Genomic DNA, 23,736 nt, shown 5'->3' on the forward strand with positions numbered 1-23,736 from the left:
ATTTAGTAAGCAATGAATTGTTCGAAACAGACCAGTAAACTGGCCACCTTGATCTCCTGATCTCACGCCAGCAAACGTTTTCCTTTGGGGTTGGAAGAAGTCGTTAGTCTATTCTGTTCGTATTGGCAAACAAGAAAAATAAAGACATTGAATAATAGAAGCTGGAGCTAATATTAGGAATAATGATGCAATTAAACATGCCCAGCTAGCATGAATTCACCGAGATGAACTATGCATTGAATTGAATGGCGGCACATTGAGTTACTGCTTTGAAGAAATGATTGCAGCTTTATCAAGTAACCACTTTGATATTTAATCATTTTTAGAAAAACCAAAAAAAATGTGATTTTTATTTTTTGAAATCTATTTTTTATTCATTTTTTCTATTCATTTTCATTTATATTATCTTGTTCAAACATTGATGAAAATTGTTCTGCTTAAAACTGTATCACTTTTCCAATTCAGTTTGTGTGTTTGTTTTTAATTGAAGTTGAACTTCTCAAATTTGAGTTTTATTTTAATAGACATTATTTACATCAATTTTCTCAGAATTAAATTCTCTACAAAGTTAACTAGAAATTTTTATTTGTTTACTGGTAAATTAACAACGTTATTCATTCTAAATCCACAAAAAGTGTATTTTCCAACAAAACTTTTTAAATTTTTACTCTGTTTTTCTTAAAACCTAAGTGAGATAGATAGAGGTCTGGAATTACTTCTATTCAGTTTCTTAGATCAGAAATCATAAGGAAGCATCAAATTTACTCCCTCAGTTTGTATCCCAAGAATTTTATTACTGTTTAATTTAACAGAGGAGCTGAAAGCAGGACTAAATGTTTCATGTGCCGGAACTCACCTGTGAACCATTTTCTGACCTATGTTTATATGAACTTTTTTTCTTATTTTTGGCTACAGAATCATCTCCCTCTGTTAAATAAAACACATTTAAATAAAACACACTTTTTTTTTTTCATCTTTTATCACTGCATAGGATCACTATAGCCAGTCCATTATCCAAATCCCTTTGAAAGGACTGTTCAGGCCTTGCAGTCCTCCCAGTACTTTTCCATATGTTCTGATCTCCATGCCCTTTCTGGTGCTGTAAGTTTCTTTCTTGTGGGTGTGAAACCATTCCCCAAGAAACCACTGTACATGTTTATTTATATACATCTCATTCTTTATTCATTAGAAACTTTTAGTCATTCTTTTATTAGAAAAGAAAGGTAAACAGCACTCAACACAGAAATCTTAGTGTTCTTAGTAGAAAATATTGTAACAAGACAGGTATAGAAGACCTGATTAACAGATTCCTACCAATTAAGAAGAAGGTAGTAGAAAATATAATAATGGGAGAATACAGAAAGGGGCTAAAAGAAACCCTTTTAATAAAGGTAGCAGGTCCATTTAACAGTTGTCTTTTGTAATATTTCCCATTGACATACTAAACAGATCTTCATTCCATGAGAAGAGTTAGTGGACCAAGGTTAGGAATGCGTGGGAACGAAAGGGCTCAGTTGATCATTCTCATGCAAGTTGGGTCCAGTCTGGCAGGTAAAGATGCTAGGAGTACAATTACTCCAGGGAGGACCAGTTAAAAATCAGTTCCGCGAGGAGAGTCTGCGATGTGAGTTCTGCAAATCAGTCTGCAAGACGTTAGCAGCAAAAGTATTCAATGATAAGGTCAGTGAAGGAGCAAATTTCAAATGCAGGTTCGATGCAACTAAGGTGATGCCACGAGTAAATCCAGTACACAAAAACAAGAAATGGGTCAGTGAGTTACTTAAGACTATAAGTGAAAAAGATAATGTACTAAATTTCATTCATAAACTGTTAGGGTAGTTTTATTTGTGAACAGCAAAGGTATTTACAGTAAAAGAACTTTATACTTGTCTTATCTATAGTACTATTGTTGTTAATATAAGACTAGTGGTTAAAAATGTTAAGACTAGTAGTCATGTAATGCCTTCGTCAATGGGACTGAATTCTGCTTTTCATTATTTATCTACCTGTGAATAAATCCTGATGATTACTTTAAATTTTGTTTTGTATGTAACCTTTATTTATTATTATTACCAACAAGGTAAGAGTTACTAAATTACAACATAATTTTGTCCTATCTGGATCACATTAATGTAAGGCTTTCCTCCAATAACTATGTTTCATTCATCCTGGAAGATAAAGTCTCAGACCATTATATGACTGGCATAATTCTTAAAGGTAAAAATAATATAAAGAACAATAATATAAAACAAACTATAACTGAAATTATTATTACAAAAAAGATCAATGAAGGAATTCAATCAGAAAATTGGTGGCCTATTCTTGATCTTAAAAATCCAGAATTTATAAATGCAGAAATTGTAAAAAAAATGTCATAATATCTATGATAAATCTAAGATTAATATTAAAACTAATTACATAATAAATATAATCCCTGGATTAATGATGAAACATGCAAACTTATTAAAGAATAATAGTGCATTTGGGGAAAATTTAAAAAGGACAAAAATAACTTCGATCTCAGAAATTATTTTTAAAAAAATAAGAAATAAATTAATAATTAAAATCAGATTGACGAAGAGGAGTTACTATTTCTCAGTATTTTCAAAAAGATGTCAATAACTCAAAAATATCATGGTAGATAATCAATGAAATCACTGGCTAAAAGTAAAAACCAAACATTCCAACTAGTATATTAAATAACTTTCAGATAGAAAATGAAGATGGAATGTACAAGACAGTTGAGTCTTTCGGTAAAGTTTTTAATAAAATGATAAATGAAATAGAATCAGATTTGCAGTCATAAATTTTAAAAAGATGGAGAGTTTCAAATAGATAAAATCAATCCAGATAAATATATGAATATGTATTTTCATAAACTGAATGAAATAATATTTTAAAACTTTGTAAACAAAATAAAAACTGCTTCATTTCCTGGGCATGACAGAATCAGCCCTAAAGACATAAAGAATAATATCCCATAACTAAAGCTGGTCTTGATACATCTAATCAGTAAAATTATTGAAACAGAGCTTATCCCTAAATCAATGAAAATGCCATACTTGAGCCCAGTCTATAAGAATGGTTTAAAATCAGATTATAATAATTATTATCCCTTAGGATCCATAAGTGTAATTATGAAACTACTTGAGCTACATATAAGTAATCAGCTGAAATCATATATAACTATATTTAACTTAATAAATAAAGAATAATATGGTTTCATGCCTGGTAAAAGTACTACAAATCTGGTCAAGTACTTTATTGAATCTGTACACAGAGCCTTAAATTATAATAAATGTGTAGTAGGAGTCTCCTTGGATCTAAGTAAAGCATTCAACTTAGTAATATATGATGTATTATTGAAAAAAAAAATAAGGGAATTCAAGATAAATTATTGAATTTGTTTGCTGATTATTTTAAAGACAGAATGACTAGTGTCAATGTGGGGGAATTCATTAGCAGACTGTTACCTCAAACCATCGGTCTGATCCAGGGAAGTATTATTTCACCAATACTTTCTTAACATTTATGTAAATGACTTTGCGAATTTGGCCCTTAATTGTAATATTTTACAATATGCTGATGACACTTTGTTGTTTACCATGCATAAAGACATTAACTCTGCAGTAATTCAGTTGCAAGAAGATCTTAAATTAACAATAAAATACTTCTACAACAATTCAATAAAGATAAATAGCAATAAAACTAAAGCCACTATATTTAAGAATCCAAAAACACAGATATCCATTTGCAGTTCATTGAAATGTCATAATTATAATTGTTTAAAAGAAATTCAATCATGTAACTATATTAACCTGACCTTCAGTAAAAATATTACACATTTGGGGATATACCTAGATACAGACATGAAGTATAATACACATATTAATCACTCGACTAATATTCTCAGAATTATACTCTTCAAAATCTATAAAATTGAAAATTGTTTTCCAGTTTACTAAAAAAAAGACTATATACCTCGCACTAGTCCAAAGTATTATAAATTATGGTATTACAATAATTTAGCATCAGAATATCTACTGCAACAACTTAACAGAGTTTTGAGGAGAATAATTAAAGTAATCTTCGGTAATGCTTCTATGGAACTACAGGCAATAATGTCATTTAAGGCCCTGGCTGGATACACAAATATAAGGAGGAATTATTTTAACCCTAAATATAGAGTCATCCGTAGCACTGAATACAATCTAAGACAATGTGTATACATAACTACGAGATAGAACAATAAATGTGGTAAACCTTTACCAGAATATTAAATACCTAATCTACTTAATAGCTTCCCTACAGAGTTGAGAAACCTCAACACTAATCCCAAAGTAAAAAAAACATTTATATCTCTTACAAAATAGATTCTTAAACTAATGGGTAATTATAACGATATATTGTAACTGAAAGTAAAGCAATAGATGATAGAATGTGAAAAGTGAACATAAAGTCAATAATAAAAAATGAAACTAAATATATTAAATACCTAAATTACAGTAGAACAAACTGAATAATGAAACACATAACACAAGGAAATTATTACACTCATATTAACCTACTTATTTACTACCACTTTTATTTATTTATTATTATTGTATTAGTAACACTATTTATATTATAAAAACTCTCAAATAATGATTATTTTGCGGATGAACTGAATGTTTACTTTGTAAAACATAATGACAAGATGCCATTTGTGGATTAAATATGAAATGATAAATTGAAGGATAGCTGAGATCAATGTATAGAATTTTGTTTATTACCTACTGGATTAGAAAATATTTAACATTTATAAAAAAAATAAAAAAAAAATAATATGTAAATGTATTGTGATTTAATGAATTATGGAATTTGATGTTTATTCTTTTCCCTACTATGTAATTGGTGAGATTGCCATAAATTTCCATATTGTGATATCATGTTATGTTTTTTTGTTACCTATTGTATGATCTACAATTATTTATGTGTACTGAAGATATTCAAACATTTTTTGTATTACGTGACTTTTTTAGCTGGACGTTTCCTTTTTTTTGTTTTACTGTATTAAGATGTCAATTTATTATATATTTTAGATACTTCTAACTTTAGTGTAATCATATTTATTGTAATCTACCTCAATCAATAAATTTTGGCTAGGGGTAGAAAAATAAGCCAAATGTATAATATCTTTGTACGAAATTTGTTTGAAACTGAAAATAAATTGAAATTGAAACTGAAATGACCATTATTCTGATTATCACTGTGATTGTGATTACTATACTTTTTTTTATTATTTGTTTTATGATTGTCGTACTATTATTATTGATTTGTCTGATTTTACTCATGTTTTTAAACCAACAAATTGTAATTATAAAACATTCTAAATTGTCAATCTCTCAATATAATGATCGAGCAACAAACACGCAACAATATAATAACAATAATAATAATTGTCTTAATAACAACAATCTCATGCAACAGAAATTGAAAAGGATAACAAAACACAGGTCTATAGAAAAGAATATTTCTGTCAAAAAGACAATTTTTTTTACTATCCATGAATTTAATTATTTTCCGATAGCTTAGTTTCAAAGATAAGCATTACTTTTACCCTAATACAGAATAAAATGCTTCATATACGTTTTTATAAACTTGTACTTTCATTTTTTTAATATGATGATGAATTTTTTTAACCTTTTTTTCATTAACCTATTATTGGTGTCATTTAAAATTGGAAACTTTTTGAAATACAAGTATAGAATGACAGTAAAAATGGCATATCAGAAATTTAAGTAATCAGAATAAATAAGTAATTAGTATTTAAATAATCAGTAATAAATAATAATCAGTACTTAAGTAATCGGAATAATTTTTTCTGTATTCTAGTGTCTTTAAAATTAACTCTTTCAGCTACTGATGGGCTCATATTATTGAAGTGCAGTAAGAAACTATATAGTCCAGTAGTACTTAAACATAATACAAAACTACAATAACCCAGAATTAAATTATCACCAAAGGAAAAAATAAATACTACACTAATTTAAAAATAAATTCATGGAAGAACTCATTTACTTAATGAAGATCTTCATTAGTTAACTGTCTACAGTAATAAAATGAACTTGTAGATAGACTACAACATTTTTTAAGAATAATATAAATTATAACATATAATGAATGTTTAACTTAAAAATCCATCAATTTCAGAAGAAAACAACAAACAGATGCTGCTACAAAAAAAGTAATATTACAAGCAAAACCCATTTCCTAGACAAACAGAAAAAAAATGTCAGTTGGAATTATAAGTAAATGTAATTAGATTAGCAAAAAATGGATTAATTAATATAATCATTTTAATTCATATTTAATAATAAATATGTTACAAAAATTTAACAAGAAATTAATCCAAAAAATAATCATTGAATTAAGGAAATGAAAAAACTAAGTACCAAACATTTCATGATACTAACTTAAACATAGCTGTTAAAGTTGTTATAATTGACGTTTCCCAATCGAACATACATATCATTTGAATGATACGTTTTTTATATTCTAATCCAGACATCTCAGTTCCGTCAAGATCAACATCTTTTCTTGTTTCCAAAATATTTAACAACTTTGGCAGCAATTCCTTCCAGCTACAAAATAAAAAGGATTTCATAAAACAATTTTATAACTAAAATATTATTATTATTACAAAAGCAAAACAAAGTAAAAAATGTAACACTTTTATTAGACAACAATGGTGTCTTCTCAGATATTAACTTCTTATACTACCAAAATTTTTATTTTTATTTTATAATATAAGTAAAACTAAAATCAGATTAACTGTATTTAAATGGACAGTTTAAAAGACATAACAAAAGCTTTTTTCAATAAACAAAAAACAGTTTCTTGTTTTATCATATATATTTGATATATTCCAAAAAAAAGAAACCTGAGTAAAAAAAAAAAATCAATAATCAAATTTGCAAGATAATGAGAATGAAATAAAAATAGAATTAATATTTAACAAAATACTGTAATATATATGCTGCATATGCCTTGTAAAGTGTATAACAGAACAGATCTCTATTATTTCCTCATAAATAAACAATATTAACTTTCATAAAAAACCAAAATCCAAGTACTAATAATTACAGTCTTCCAAAGCATTAATTTAAATAGCTTTTGGTCCTTTACCAAAATGTCAAGAATACATTTTAATTAAGCTTTAGTTGACCAATGTTTGAATAAGAGATGATGCACAGCAATAAAATATTCTACAGAGTATCACAAAATATTTTCAATAAATAAATACTTTAACATATAAAATGTGATTCCAGCGGATTTTTTTTAGAATATAAACCAATTACCAAAAGGCAAATGATTAAAAATTATAAACAAGACTAGATTTAAAAAAGTAAATGTATCACCTTGACTGAGACTCATTTGTACTACTGCGGATGAAATCAACACTAAGATTACACAATTTTATAAGATGAGTTGTAGAAAATTTCTCTAATTCAATTGCAATTTGAAACACCAAACCAAAAACAATACGATTTGATAGCTCCTTTCTCTTCTGAATCTCCTTCAATACAGCTTCAACTAACTACAACAAATGCAATAGGATCTTATATAGAAATGTCACTGTTAAATAAATTTTATTTAAATATATATAAACTACAATTCATGAATATCATTAATGAACTTTTGTTTTTATAAAATATATGCTTATGATTAAAACAATAAAAAAAGTATCTGGTACATTTTAAAACAAAAAAATTGCTTTTATGATGGTTTATTAAATGCTTAGTATTTTTATATTTTGAAGTAAATTAATGTTTTTTAATGTGAACTACGAAAGAAAAATAGAATTAAAAGAATTCTAATAACATAAGTGTAATAAGAGTGTGAATTAATTTCTAGTAATTTGTACTTTCAACAAGAGAGTGTCTCTGGTCACCCAGAGGGTGAAAAAGTTCAACCGAAAAAGTATAATTAGGCTTAAAATCGATTCCAAGGCAGTAAATCTGTTTTTAAGGCTCATCCAATTACTTTCAATTTAAACAAAATCACCAAGAAAAACAGAAAGTTGAAGTATTTCTTGCTAACAAAATAGCAATGTACATAATTCATTACAAATAACATACAAGAGATTCACAAAATTATAAAAAGTAAAAATTAATTTAAAAAAATATTTAATTAGACAAGGCAGAGCAAATGGTTCGATTGCACATGCAATCTATGCATAACGAAGCATCACAATGATATGTGTATTAAAGGTCACATAATATTTATAACAATATATATTAATTGTCACAAACCTTGACACAACTACTGAGTAAATAAAATTTTCCTTTACTCAAAAAATAATCAATTCATTAAGTAGTTAAATATATCTATGGATCAGCACAAAATAATTTTCAATGGCAGCATCTGGAGTAACTTTTTGTATTTAATATATTTACTTTAATATCATTTCATGTGTCTGTATTTAAAAAATTTAATATAAACTTAAAAAATATCAATTTTTTAACTTATAATCTGATTTTATAATTATTATTTATGTTATACTGTCATGACCTATATAATATTTATACTTATATATTACATTTATTTATATTTATATTATATAATATATATATTTTTATGTATCGATCAGAATAAAGATTTATTTATTTAATGAAGGACACCTTACTGTACTGTTTCAGAAATTAAAAATAATCATTCCTTTATAGAACAAAATGACTATTATAATCTGTAGAGTCATACCTTCCACTGGGTATCTTAAATTAATTATAACACTAAGTCTCACTTGTAAAATAAATAATATAGATGTAGATAATTCATTAAACACAGACATTCTATCTACAAGTAATAATTAAGTTATAGGATATTATCACATTTTAAAAAGAATGTTCCCATATCTTTATCAAGGTTCATTGCTAAGCTAAACTTAAATTAGACTGGTCAACAATGATTTTCTTACACAGTCAATATTTGCTGAATCATATGTTTTTTTGGATGCTGATTCTAAATATGAAGTCAGAACTTCCCTATCAGCCTCAGATTTTTTTGTAATTAGCCTTCCTATTTTCCAGAAAGTGCATGTGAATGAACAATATAAGAACAGTATATCATTTATTTTATTTACTGCAGTTATAAATTATAATTTGAGTTGATAAACATCTATGAAAAATAAGAACATTATTATTATTATTTACACATTAATTAAAATGATTACAAATGATACACGCATCATTCATATCAAATTTTTTCTAAATGTAATTATATCATACACTGCACAATGTACATGAATTCTGTTTTGGTAACAGTGCTGGGTATAATACTGTAAACAATTTTTTTTTGTCTTCAGTAATTTGATTGGTTTGATGCAACTCTCCAAGATTTCCTATCTAGTGCTAGTCATTTCATTTCAGTAACTCCCTACATCCAACATCCCTAACAATTTGTTTTACATATTCCAAACATTGCCTGCCTGCACAATTTTTTCCTTCAACCTGTCCTTCCAATACTAAAGCGACTATTCCAGGATGCCTTAATATGTGGCCTATAAGTATGTCTCTTCTTTTAACTATATTTTTACAAATGTTCTTTCATCATCAATCTGCCGCAACACCTCTTCATTTGTCACTTTATCAACCCATCTGATTTTTAACATTCTCCTACAACACCACATTTCAAAAGCTTCTAATCTTTTCTTCTCAGGTAGTCTGATCGTCCAAGTTTCACTTCCATATAAAGTGACGATCCAAACATATACTTTCAAAATTTTTTCCTGACATTTAAATTAATTTTTGATGTAAACAAATTATATTTCTGACTGAAAGCTCATTTTGTCTGTGCTATTCGACATTTTATATCGCTGCTTCATCCATCTTTAGTAATTCTATTTCCCAAATAACAAAATTCTTCTACCTCCATAATCTTTTCCCTTCCTATTTTTACATTCACTGGTTCATCTTAATTATTTCTACTACATTTCATTACTTTCGTTTTGTTCTTGATTATTTTCATGCGGTAATTCTTGCGTAGGACTTCATTTGTGACATTCACTGTTTCTTCTAAATCTTTTTTACTCTCAGCTAGAATTACTATATCATCAGCAAATCGTAGCATCTTTATCTTTTCACCTTGTACTGTTACACTGGATCTAAATTGTTCTTTAACATCATTAACTGCTAGTTCTAGGTAAAGATTAAAAAGTAACGGGAATAGGGGGCATCCTAGTTGGACTCCCTCTTTTATTAAAACTTCTTTCTTATGTTCTTCAATTATTACTGTTGCTGTTTGGTTATTGAACATGTTAGCAATTGTACTTCTATCTCTGTAATTGAACCCTAATTTTTTTAAAATACTGAATATTTTATTCCAGTATACATTATCGAATGCCTTTTCTAGGTCTATAAATGTCAAGTATGTTGGTTTGTTTTTCTTTAACCTTCATTCTACTATTAATCTGAGTGCTAGAATTGGTTTCCTTGACCCTATACTTGTTCTGAAACCAAACTAGTCTTCTCCTAACACTTCTTCCGCTCTCTACTCAATTCTTCTGTACAGAATTCTAGTTAAGATTTTTGATGTATGACAAGTTAAACTAATTGTTCTGTATTCTTAACATTTATCTGCTGCTGCTTTCTTTGGTATCATGACAATAACACTCTTTTTGAAGTCTGACAGAACTTCCCCTTTTTCGTAAATATTACACACCAGTTTGTATAATCTATCAATCGCTTCCTCACCTGCAATACATAGTAATTCTGCTGGTATTCCGTCTATTCCAGGAACCTTTCTGCCATTCAAATCTTTTAATGTTTTCTTAAATTCAGATCTTAGTATTGTTTCTCTCCTTTCATCCTCTTCGACTTCCTCTATACCACCAATTTCTAATTCTCTTTTTGAAATCGAACGGAACTTCCTCTTTTTTGTAAATATTCATACCAATTTGTATAATCTATCTACCGCTTCCTCACCTGCACTACGCAGTAATTCTGCAGGTATTCCATCTATCCCAGAAACCTTTCTGCCGTTCATATCTTTTAACGGTACATTAAATTCAGGTTTCAGTACTGCATCTCCCTTTTCATCCTCTTCAACTTCCTCTTCTCCCTCTATAACACCAGTTTCTAATTCATTTCTTCCATATAACTCTTCAATATATTCCACCCACCTATCGACTTGTGCTTTCGTACTATAAATTGGTGTACCATCTTTGTTTAACACATTATTAGATTTTAATTATGTATCCCAAAATTTTCCTGTATGCTATATAATCTATTTTATCAATGTTCATTTCTCTTTCCACTTCTGAACACTTTTCTTTAATCCACTCTTCTTTCGCTAGTTTGCATTTCCTGTTTATAGTATTTCTTAATTGTTGATAGTTCCTTTTACTTTCTTCATCACTAGCATTCTTATATTTTCTATGTTCATCCATCAGCTGCAATATATCCTCTGAAATCCAAGTTTTTCTACCAGTTCTCTTTGCTCCACCTAAGTTCGCTTCTGCTGATTTAAGAATTTCCTTTTTAGCATTCTCCCACTCTTCTTCTACATTTTCTACCTTATCTTTTTACTCAGACCTCTTGCGATGTCCTCCTCAATAATCTTCTTTACCTCCTCTTCCTCAAGCTTCTCTAAATTCCACCAATTCATCTGATACCTTTTCTTCAGGATTTAAATCCCAATCTACATTTCATTATCACTAAATTGTGGTCGCTATCAATGTCTGCTTCTGGATATGCTTCGCATTTGACGAGCTGATTTCTAAATCTTTGTTATACCAAATCTCTGTAAGTCTTTTTTTTATTAAAAAGCCTGGTGATACCTTGCAGTATCACCAGTCTTTTTCCATGTCTATATTCTTCTATTATGATTTTTAAACTGGCTGTTGGCAATTAGTAAATTATACTTTGTGCAACATTCAATAAGTTGGTCCCCTCATTCATTTCTTTTGTTCAAACCGTATTCACCCACAATTTCCTTCCTTGCCTTTTCTGATGCTTGCATTCCAATCTGCAACTATTATTAAACTTTCATCCCCTGTTATGTGTTTAATTGCTTCGTCAATTTCTTTGTATACACGTTCTATCTCATCATCAGGCGCTTGTAGGCACATAGACATTAACAATCATTGTCGGTTTAGGTTTTGATTTTATCCTTATTACAATGATTCTATCACTATGCATTTTGAAATATTCTGCTCTCTTCCATATCTTCTTGTTCATTACAAAACCTACTCCTGCCTGCCCATTATTTGAAGCTGAGTTAATTACTCTAAAATCACCTGACCAAAAGTTGTTTTCCTCTTCCCACCGAACCTTGCTAATTCCTACTATATCTATATTTATCCTATCCATTTCCCTCTTTAAATTTTCTAACCTACCAACCTTTTTTAGTCTTCTAAAACTTCCACGCTCCGACTCGTAGAATGTTAGTTTTTAATTTTCTGGTGACCCCTTCTTTAGTAGTCCCCATCTGGAGATCCGAACAGGGGACTAATTTTCTTCCGGAATATTTTACCAAGAAAGGCGCCTCCAGCTTTGTTATATGAAAATGCAGAGCTACATTTTTTTTGGAAAAAAGCAGCTATAGTTTTCCATTACTTTCAGCTGCGCAGTACTCAGAAGATTGAGTGATGTTGATATGATCATTTAAGTTGTCCTGACCTACGCCCTTAACAACTACTGAAAGAGCTGCTGCCCACTTTCAGGAATCATTCCTTAGTCTGGGACTCAACAGATACCTTTCGATAAAAAGTGAAGGTTGCACCTTCATTCCAGCTACTCTGTATCAGAGTAAAAATCTCAATTACATCAGTCAAGTGCAAGCTTTCACATGTATAACATTTAGTGGAGGTGGTTATTTTTAACTTTAAAGTTAGTGTAGCTACTATATTAATGTGTGTATAAAGTTTTCAAATTGTTATATGTACTTGAGTGTGAACTGCAGTGCACTTTTTAATAAAAATGCTATGCAGATGCATTACCATCCACAGTTTCTGCTACATTTGTGGTGAGGTAACATTGGTCTCAGAGGAGAAATAAAACTCCACTGATAAAAGAATCATATTAACTACATTTTTTATATAAAGTAGGTGATCAAGAAAGGTCCTGGGTTCCTCTTATTAGCTGCAATTTGTGTGTAACGCTGTTGACTGGTTGGTTGAATGGATCTAGTCAATCTTGCCACATGACATTAATAATTCCTATGGTTTAGAGAGAACTGAAGGATCACTTTGCTATTTTTGTATAATGAAAAAATCAGGGATAACAGCTAAGACTAAACATACTGTTAAATATCCTGATATTCCCTTTGTTGTAAGACCAGTACCTCTCAGTCATTTCCTATTCCAGTATCTTTTACAACACAATATTAAAATAAGTGCAGTTTGTGACATGCATTGTGAATTTGAATAATTCGTCCAGTATGAGGACTCAGTTTAGTGTAATGAAGTGAAATCTTTATTAGAAGCTTTGAGACATATGCACCATCCTGATGAATGGCGTCTTTTTATAGACTTCTCAAAGCATAGTTTGAAAGCAGTCCTTCTTCATGTTAGAAATAATATCCCATCAATTGCTTTAGCTCTTCCAGCTCACAGAACAAATCATATGAAAATATTGATTATAATTATATGAAAATATCCAACTTGCGTTGGATATGATTCAATATGAGAAACATTTGTGGAAACCTAAAAGTGAGAGCACTGTTATTTGGTTTACAATTTGAATATACTAAATTTTGTTGCTACTTGTATGAGTGGGACAGCAAAGATAGGAAGAATCAATATAGTAGCAAAGAGTGGCCAGGAAGAAAAACATTGACTGTAGGAGAGAACACTGCATGTCCACCACTAAAAAAACCTAGAAAAGTATACTTACTAATCTCAAGCATGATTTACCTTCAGCAAACTACACCAGGAAACAAAAGAAGCAGAGTTTAGTAATGAAGAAATTGGCACATATAATATTGTTTAATACCATCACAATGCTTTTTTCTTACAAAAAAAAATCATAATTACAAAAACCTATACCTGATAAAACTAAACCTCTTACATATTTGAAATCAGTGTCAAAAATACTGTAAGATTCATCTGTTAACATTCTTATAACAAACAAAAACTGGAATTTTGTGATCCATTGTTATTTTCAGACCATCAATTTAAGTGATTTAACTAAATTGATTTTCCATCACTAAACCTTTTCTAATTTAATAGAATTTTCAGGAATTATTAGACAGCTCCTTTAAATTTTTCCAAAATCATTTCAACAAAATTCAATTGCATAAATAATATAAATTATAGAATTACATATATTAGCTATCAATACCTACCACCATTCTTTTTTTCTGTGAAGAACTTTTTTGTGAAAGTCCTAATAATAAATATTTTAATGCATTAGCCCCATCAGGAGTAACAAGCCGGGTGGTTACCAATGAAATAATCTGTAAAATAAACAACCAAAATAAAACTTAACAAAAATATCTTTAGATAACATAAATTTCACAGAAAATAATGCAGAACCCACGCCATGACTAATAATATTGGAACCAAGAAGGATCAGTTAGTTACCTGTTTTATGAAGTGAAAAATATAATTTTAATTACTTTACACATCATACGCATGAAAAACATGGTCAAGTTATCTTAAAATACAGAATAAGAACCAATTCCTAAAAAAAAAATTTATCCTAATTCTCCAAGTTTCTGAGTAAACTTGATTGTATTTAAACAAGTATTTAAGAATTTATTTCCATAAAAAAAAAAACATTGAAACTAATTACATTTCTTGATAAGACAATTTTGTAGAATATAAAGATTGTCAACCCTAATCCCTGCCCCCAAAAAATGGAAACCAGAACCTTCTGAATGAAAAAAGCTTCTCTTTTTTCATGATCACTCTGCTGCAGAGATCAACTCATGTTATGCTGCTAATAATAGATATTACAGTAAACAAAGAAATTTTACCTATTATTTGTGTAATTATATACATATTGTTAGGTTTATGACTGTTAATATTAAAAATTTTGCTACAAAAAAATGTTATTTAAATTGGTGTTTATGTATAATTAGCATTTGTTTTTTTTTCTTAGAACACATTACATGATTAATTTCATTAGATTTATTGTAACTGAATTGTTCTCTACATTACTAATACAACCGATTGATTGATAATAGTCAAAAGCTGACTAGAACAATATATGAGAGACATGCATAATCAACTCACAGCAATAACCCCCTCAAAAGTTAGCAATTTTTCTGTGGAAGTAAGTAAAAGCATGTTTATAAAGTGTAACGCTAGATAACACTTCCTCAAAAGTGGATATTTTGTGGAATTTGATTTGTAGAAAAAGTAGTCTTTCCTACAATATTTCCAACAAATCCGAGGATCGGCAGGAATTCTACAGAGAAAATTGATATTGCCATTTGATATTGATACATAAAAGTGACTATAATATCAGTACAAGGAGGTATATATTAATTTATTCTGATTCATAGCCAACATATTGTTTTACCAAACTTAAAACAGGTGGATTCCAGTACTGTAAAGTCAACCACATGTATAACTTTGTGAGCCCAAAGCTGTGATCTACACAAGACAAAATAAGATTATGAGGAAATGTGAAATAAACAGCACTAAGTTTCTGTGAAGCACCAGTTTAAATTGAATCTAGTAGAATGGTGGTGCATGTTTTTCACTACCACCACATACTACACATTGAGAAACATGCACATGCAACACCATTGAGATTCTTCAACTTTATAGAAATTCACACAATTTCTGCAATTATATAAGAATAATATACAGAGTGAACATAAATTATTCAGTACTTTTTGGAGGTCAATAAAAAAATGAATAAAGCAATGTCTGTTGAGCAATGGCTGTGGTGAAGGAGTAAGCAATATATGTAATATGGGTTCATGAAAGCAGATCTGTTATTACTGTTCATAGACATTTTTATTTAGAATATGGCCATGATCCTCTAATAAAGACTCAAACATTGATATTAGCATTAAAGGTTACAGGAAGTGTAGTACACAAAAAAGGTGCTGGCAGACCTCTCGTTTCTGAGGAAGTTGTGGATTGAGTAAGAGAAGCTTTTCATTGAAGCATGGATAAATCGACTCGTGCGAGTTTAGAACTAGGAATACCAAAACTGATAATTGTGAAGGTTCTACATAAGTGCCTAAAACTTCATACATACAAAATTCAGCTGGTGCATGCAGTTGAAGATAATGATTAACCAAGTAATTACAATTTTTCCCTGGACATTCTTGATTAACGAAGATGTGTTTTTAGAAAAAATAACCTCTGACAAAGCTACCTTCCATTTTCTGGTCACATTAACTATCATAACTATCAGATTTGGGGTGGCAAAAACCCTCATAGTATTTGACAAACATAATGTGATAGCCTGAAAATTAACGTCTGGTGTCTGTTGAATGCCTATGAAAATTGAACCATTCTTCTTCGCTGAGCCAATAATTACTAGGTCTAGTTATCTAGACAGTTATAGGAGTAAGAAGTTACAGGTGTTCCATGAATTGAACATCGGAATCCCAATATTTACTTTCCAACAAGATGGCTTATCGCCACACAGTGGTTTACATGTTAGCAACTATTTACATGAACAATTTCCTCAACGTTGAATTGGCCATGAAAGACCCTCAATCCTCTGATGTTATGCCATTTGTTTTTCTCTGTGGGTTTGTTAAAGACAAGGTGGATGCAACAAAGGCTGTCAACATCAATGAACTAAAGAGAAAAATTGAAAGTGAAATTAATGGAATGAATCAGATATTCTTTGTAACATGTGGCATAAAATTGAATAATATTACAACTTAAATTTTAGAAAAATAATTATGTTTTTACTCGCTATTATTAATTAAATTCAGATATTTGATGTCTAGGTAACGTGCTTTCAAAAGATCTTTACTGAATTAATTATGCACCACCTTCTACTATAAAGATGACATTGTTAATAGGACACCTGTAAACTTACTAAAGGAGCTGCAAACTTAGTTCAGATTATGTGGAAATACAATCTCCAGATAATTTTGAAAACAAGTTGTTAATATAACTGCATTTAAAAAAAAGAAGAAATATCAGACTTCTTCAACCTTATCAATTAATCATGTAAAAATACACAGTAAATAAATATTAAATACTTTTTCATTTAAACCAATAAACTTTAAAATGTCATACAAACTAAAAATTGTCTGCAGAATTCAAATACTGGACTCTTAACTGAAACTGAGGACATTAATTTAGAGGACTATCAGTTTCTTCGTTTAGTTCCAGTTTGTTGCATCTAAATAACTTTTGGTAAAAATGTTGCAGCTTTTTACACACCACAAGTAACTCAAACCTTTATTATAAAGAATAACAAATAATAATTACAGGAATTCATCTTAAAAACCATTTATATATAAACCTTCCAAGTTCATATCCATCTTACAATCACTTATATTATATTGACAAATTAATAAATTATTCAAATCTCTCTCAAGAAAACTCATAATTTTAATATTATTTATCATCGATAAATTTATGGTAATGGTTCGATAAAAACGTATATGTAAATAAACCATGATGTTTTCTTAAGTGGCGTAATCATAACCTAAGAATAAAATTACAATATAATTTTTAATGTGACTTACATCACTATTGTCCAAATTTTCTACAAACTTTTGTAGTTCATCAGCTGAATCATTGTTCTGCGTAAACTTCAGTAACTTTTTGAATAACTTTTCACTCATTTTTATTATTAAAGCGGTTTCGTTGCCGAACAGAATATGAAAACACTTGCAAACTAGAATAATGCCGCCAAATCTAAATAAGACGTTCAAACTAATCGTAAGATAATGATCAAGAAGACCGTGTGAAACACAACGCACTATATATTTTATTTATATAAAACTATAATGATAAAAGTAATCATTGCAATTTTTTATTTTTTTATTTAAAAAAATTAAAACTACGAATTTATTTTTACATTGACATATTTACATTTCCTGTGGAAAGGTTGTAATTAAAAGCTGCACTTAAGATATACGTCATCTTCATCATTCACTTCAGTAACTCGTTCCAGTTCCAAATTAATGAAATAATCTGTCTAAGCTTCCATGGACGTTTTCTTTGTGGCTGGTAACTGTAGTAAATCGGTGGTAGTAGCTTTTTATACATCCGCTAATCTAGTATGAACACTGAAAAGCCTTAATGGAAATTACCATTTTTCCATTAAGGCTTGCAGTGTAAAAGATAGCTTATATTTCGCCATTTAGTGATTATCCGCTACACGAAAATAGCATTTCTTACTGTGGTTTGGGAGGTTAAACAGAAAAAGAAAGAAGAATAGTAGTTAATCTTATAAAACTTAGATCGTAGATACCGGTGTTCTTTGGTAGTTTGGTTACAATTAACCACACATCTCGGGGGTGGTCGAACCGAGACTGTACAAGACTACACTCGTACGTATTATCCTCATTCTTCCTCTGATTTACTGAAACGTAATTACCGGAGACTAAACAGTAAAAATAAAGCTTAATTCAGTGCCCTCTCATCCACTGTGTGATGAAAGGCGAACACATTTCTTGAAATATTTCCTCCAGTTCCTTATTGACACATGATTAATTTTTAAATTGTATAACTTGTTTACATAAACTATACAAAAAATGGGGCTTGGCCTTGAGCTGATCCATACCACAAAAGTCATTAATTTTATATTTCTCCCATGAAACTTATTACGCGGTATTTAAGTATTAACGCCACCGCAGCTACATTTTTATTTAAAAACAAAGTAGTCAATCGGATTTCGGCGGAAAATGAAGTCTCTTTATTAATTTTAATAAATGGTTATTTATATTTATTTTATAAATATTTAACCAAACTTAACCTTGTCTAATTTTTTTAGTATTTATTTAATAAATTCAGTAATTATTACAATTATTTAAATAATCAAAACACTCCTGTTAATTAGTCAAGGTTAGCGAGCGTAGGTTAAGTTTGGTTAAATTATATTTATAAAATAAATAAATCCATTTATTAAAATTAATAAAGAGACTGTTTTAAATCAATGTTAAACTCTATATCTGCCCATTTTCCACCGAAATCAGATTGATTACATTGTTTTTAAATAAGCTGTAGCTGCGGTGGCGTTAATACGCAAGTATCCTTATTACTAATGTGTACCAGAACTTTCTAGTGTTTTGTTGGAGAGCTATATATCACCTTCTAAAAAAAAGTAGGTATAACTAGATCATTTGTGACAGTCATAATTTCCATTTCCCAGTCAAAAGGTGGCCACCCAACTATTCTCTTATGACAGTCAAGATCAAATTAAATAATAATGGAGGCAGAGGTACACCTCTGCCTAACTTCAATATTAGTAAGGATCTGATTATGATTTCTGTCATTTCCAGAAGATATGATTTTTATAGCTATAAAAGCTTTTGCCCAGCTTATCAATCCTTGTTGATTAGTAAGGTGTTGTGGGAATATTTTTGCTTCCAAATTATATTACAAAAATGAGTCTTCTAATTTTATATAATGCCTTGATAAAATTATGAGATATATATAAGTTGGAAAATCATTCTTTTAAATATCTGATAAATTGAAAGTGTATCGTTAGTGGCATAATCAAGCCTTACAAAATCCATATCACTTATCTAATAAGAAAATTTTGTGTATGAATCTTATGCAGCTGATCAGGGTTAAAGCAAATATCTTAAAACTACAAGATAGTGGACTAAAAATTCTATCATTTCTATGATTGGAACAAACTATTACAACGAAAGCGTTTTTAAACTGGGCAGAATAAATACATAGTCCATTTCATGCCCACTGCAACTAAAGTATAACACAAATTCAATAAAAATAATAATTTCCAAAGGAAATGACCAGAAGGCAGTTAATCATTTACTCAGTGATCCTTTAATCAATATCTTGAACTTTCCAGATATTAATAAATGAGATTGATATGACTGCTCAAATAGATCTTACGACTTCTCAGAACCACTACCAATTCTTTTTAACTAATTTCATCATCATTCGGGGCATTAGACATCAATATAAGTGACTTGAGAGGCATCAGAATCATCTGTTCATGAATAATTTTAAAAATTGCGCCTAATTATATAATGGTATTGTATTGAAGAATACATTGTACCTCATCATTCTCAGTATGACAAAATTCCTTCACAATTTTACTACCTATTTCTTTTATATTATGTGCATTATATTCAATAATAGCAATGTAATTTTCCAGTATTGATGATTCAGTTTCCCAATTTACCTATCAATTACAGACTTTTGACTTTTATACAAGATTTTATCATAGGAGTCTGAGTTTCTAAATTCTTTACATAAGCCATGACTGTTGTCAGCACTGTGTCTGGCTATTTCATCATTCTAGATCCTAAGACTTCTTGTTCTTTTTCTTATTACAATTTTCAAATTCCCTTACACTTTCCACATTGCTGAATATAACTTCAACCAAATACTTACCACACCTTTCTAGTAAAAATTTTTCATCTCTTGTTGCATAGCAAAAGAGCCTTCAATATTTTTGTTTCCTAATTACTTAAACCCATCTTTTAGGAACCTGTATTTTACAAATAAGCAAAAAATGGTCTCATGGTATATTATTTCCTCTAAATACTGTGATGTTCTGAACAAATTAAATTATCATTCATTTTCTATTACATAATCAGTAACAGAAAAACAACCTATCACTGCTTTTGTAAATTTTTTGATATGATGGTGTTCTAAAAGGGAATTACTTAATTATAATCTCTTATACAAGCAAATATTAACAAGGTTTCTTTTATTTCTATTCAAAATCTTCTCAGTAAAGGTGTTCAGTACTTCTTCAAACTGGATTATTACCTACATACATATTGAAATCACCAGCTATAAATAATAACATTGTTCTTATCCTTTTATGTTTGCAGACTTAGGTAAAATTTAGCCTATTTTTCAACTCTTCCATGTTCAGGACTATGTATGTTCCAACTAAAAAAATAAACTTTTAGTCTATTTTGGTGTTGGCATAAACAAAGTCATGAGCAGCTTTGAATTCTTTATTGCTCTTTCCTGATAAGGATAGCTACTCACTAGAGCATACATTTACTGGATGTATATTGTCTGAGAGACAATGTACAGATCATTAAGATCTGAAGTGCCAATCAAGTTTTTCCTAGTTTCAGCGATTATAGCAACCAAATTTTTAAACTTTATAAAAATAAAATCCTCTCACACTTTTTTAAACATTTTTGCATCTCCTTGTAGATTACTTTATGTTGAGTGTGATATTAAATTTTTATTTTTTTACCTATCTTTAAAAATATGTTATCACGGTGACTACAAAAAAGGAACTGTTTTTTTGAGCTTTCTGTTGCATACCTTGATTTCAATACTAAAATACCACTATAAAAATAAAATTCAAATTTTTACACATGCTAACCCATTATCCACCAATAAAATTTAAGATTGGTATCTTTAAGTGCTTTTGAGTTTTATTTAATTTGTAAAACCAGATAGAAGGAACAAAATCTAGCCTATTAATTAATGACCAGTGATGTTATTTTCAATATTGTGATCCATGTTAGTTTCAGTTTTCTAATCACAAACATCTGTGAAATAAGTGATAAAATTATTTCAAAAGACCTTTGGAAGAATAGTTGCATTCATTTGAAAGGAAATTATTAATAATCTTTCATAATTTTAAAGTGTTACCACACTTTGTTGTGCTGTTTATTGAATTTTGGAAGTTTTAAAATATAATAAAATAGGTTCAGTTTGTCATTAAAAAAATATATACCTCATTTGCATTATTTTTTAAATAAAAAAATAAATTGTACAATGTTTTATAACAGTTTCCTTTAATGACATTTGAATAACAGTGGAAAATAAATTACCTTTCTAATTGCTACATTTATCAGGATGATGTCTTAGTCAGTCTATTTTTAATTCCTGGCAAAGATGGCCTTTTTTATTAATACCTTATTAATGTTCTCTTCTTTTTTTAAAATATTTGTTTAAGTGAACATGCTATAAGTAGCACATTAATGTAGTGTCTTCTAATTCACGATTTAACTCATCACTACTCTGCTGTCTAATAGTAGTTTTGTAAATAAAAAACTGAAATAGTTTTTTTATATAGATGGGTAATTTTTTGTTATTACATAAGCAATATGGCTCAGCAGAGCATATACAACTCAGCAGAGCAGGTATTTGGATTTACAGCTTGTTGGTGTAAAAAAAACAAAATTAACATACAACAAAATTACTAACATACAGTACAAATACCCAAGACTGGGAAATCATAAACAGATTTGTCCAGAAATTCTTTAAAATTTAAAAATATTTTGAACAAAATCTTGTCAGGTAATAAAAGAAATTGAAATAAAATAATCCAGAATTAAACAAATACTCTTATTAATTCAGAAATTTACTTTACACCAATAACTGAAATAAAATATTCGTTCTAATGCTGTAAACATATTAATTCCTGAAATCTTCACTACAAATCCTAGGTAAAATCTTAGGTAAACTAAATAAACTTGGCAACCAAATTTTTCCTTTAGTAACCAATTCTTTCATTTAGAGATGAGCAGCTTTGAATTCTTTATTGCTCTTTCCCAATAAGGATAGCTACTCACTAGATCATCAATAATCACTAGTGCGTAATGTGTAAGTTATTTTTCTATTAGATTATTTTAGAATATTACATTTATTGCTACTGCCACTTCATTTGAATTACATTTAGTAGCATAATATCAAGTTTATATTTTTATCTAAATTTTCTATCTTTGGAAAATGTATCTTTTACTCAGGCCAATACCAATTTATCAGACAGCAATACTTCTAGGTTAAGAATAAAAAATGTCTTTTTTGAAAAAGAAGTTGGGCACTGTTGCCTGGACTTGCATGTATTTCAATAAAAGTAAAACTATACAACACTCTATTAATGATTTTAGTGAACTTTACAAAATATATTTACTCACAAAATTTATATGAATTTAAATATTTATGAGTCAAGAAATTTGACTAACATTTCGTCTTTTACTACATTTTGAATGATGTAAAAGCTTGGCCAATGTTCCGTAACTAAATAATTTTAGTAGTCAAACTTCATTTCAGTTTTTAGAAGAATTCTTTTTTCTGCGGGAAGTATGACTGGTCAAAGTTCAGAAAAATATATCAAAGTTTAGTCAAACTAAACTGTGCAATAACTGAGGTAACACTGGTGCCGAAGCAGTGTTGACCTCTAATATTATAGTGGAGGGGGGATAGTGTCCATGACAGGACACTACTCTGTCCTGTCATGGATAGAGTAGTGTCCTGTCCAGCACTAAGTCAGTCACTGATTAAGCATTCCCTACTCTGCATATACATTGAACTTTGAAAACTTTGAAGAGAAATAATATTTCGTAATTTTTTAAAATAAAATATCATTAAAGGTACTTCAAATAAAAATTATATATTTTTTTCATTTAAAGATGAGAGCTATAACAATATAACTGTAAAATAAAATTAAACTAAATTTAAAAATTTTAATTTGTCTTGGTTTTACATAAACTGTATGTTTTCCATATGTATGTGTGAGTGAACAGATGTATTTTATTGGCTAGCATTATTTACTCACTTTTTATAATAGAAGAATTTGAATATTATAAAATTCTCAAAATTAAATGCATAGAATTCTTGGTTCAATAGATATTCATTAGAAAGTTGATAAACTC

The 23,736-nt window shown here is 29.1% G+C and overlaps 1 protein-coding gene across 1 annotated transcript in view; it reads right to left on the reverse strand.

The window, feature by feature from the left end:
• The window catches only part of FANCI (Fanconi anemia complementation group I), a 95,645-nt gene extending 77,833 nt beyond the window's left edge, over positions 1–17,812 (reverse strand). The window contains exons 1-4 of the mRNA XM_075367130.1: positions 17,653–17,812; positions 14,326–14,436; positions 7,401–7,579; positions 6,456–6,623 (exon numbers count right to left, since the gene is read on the reverse strand). Of these exons, the coding sequence (XP_075223245.1) occupies positions 6,456–6,623; positions 7,401–7,579; positions 14,326–14,436; positions 17,653–17,751 (557 nt within the window). The 5' untranslated portion in view covers positions 17,752–17,812. The remainder of the gene's footprint in view (positions 1–6,455; positions 6,624–7,400; positions 7,580–14,325; positions 14,437–17,652) is intronic.
• Between the last annotated feature and the right edge of the window lie 5,924 nt (positions 17,813–23,736).

Source organism: Lycorma delicatula, chromosome 5 (assembly GCF_047948215.1).
Source record: "Lycorma delicatula isolate Av1 chromosome 5, ASM4794821v1, whole genome shotgun sequence".
Classification (NCBI taxonomy): domain Eukaryota; kingdom Metazoa; phylum Arthropoda; class Insecta; order Hemiptera; family Fulgoridae; genus Lycorma; species Lycorma delicatula.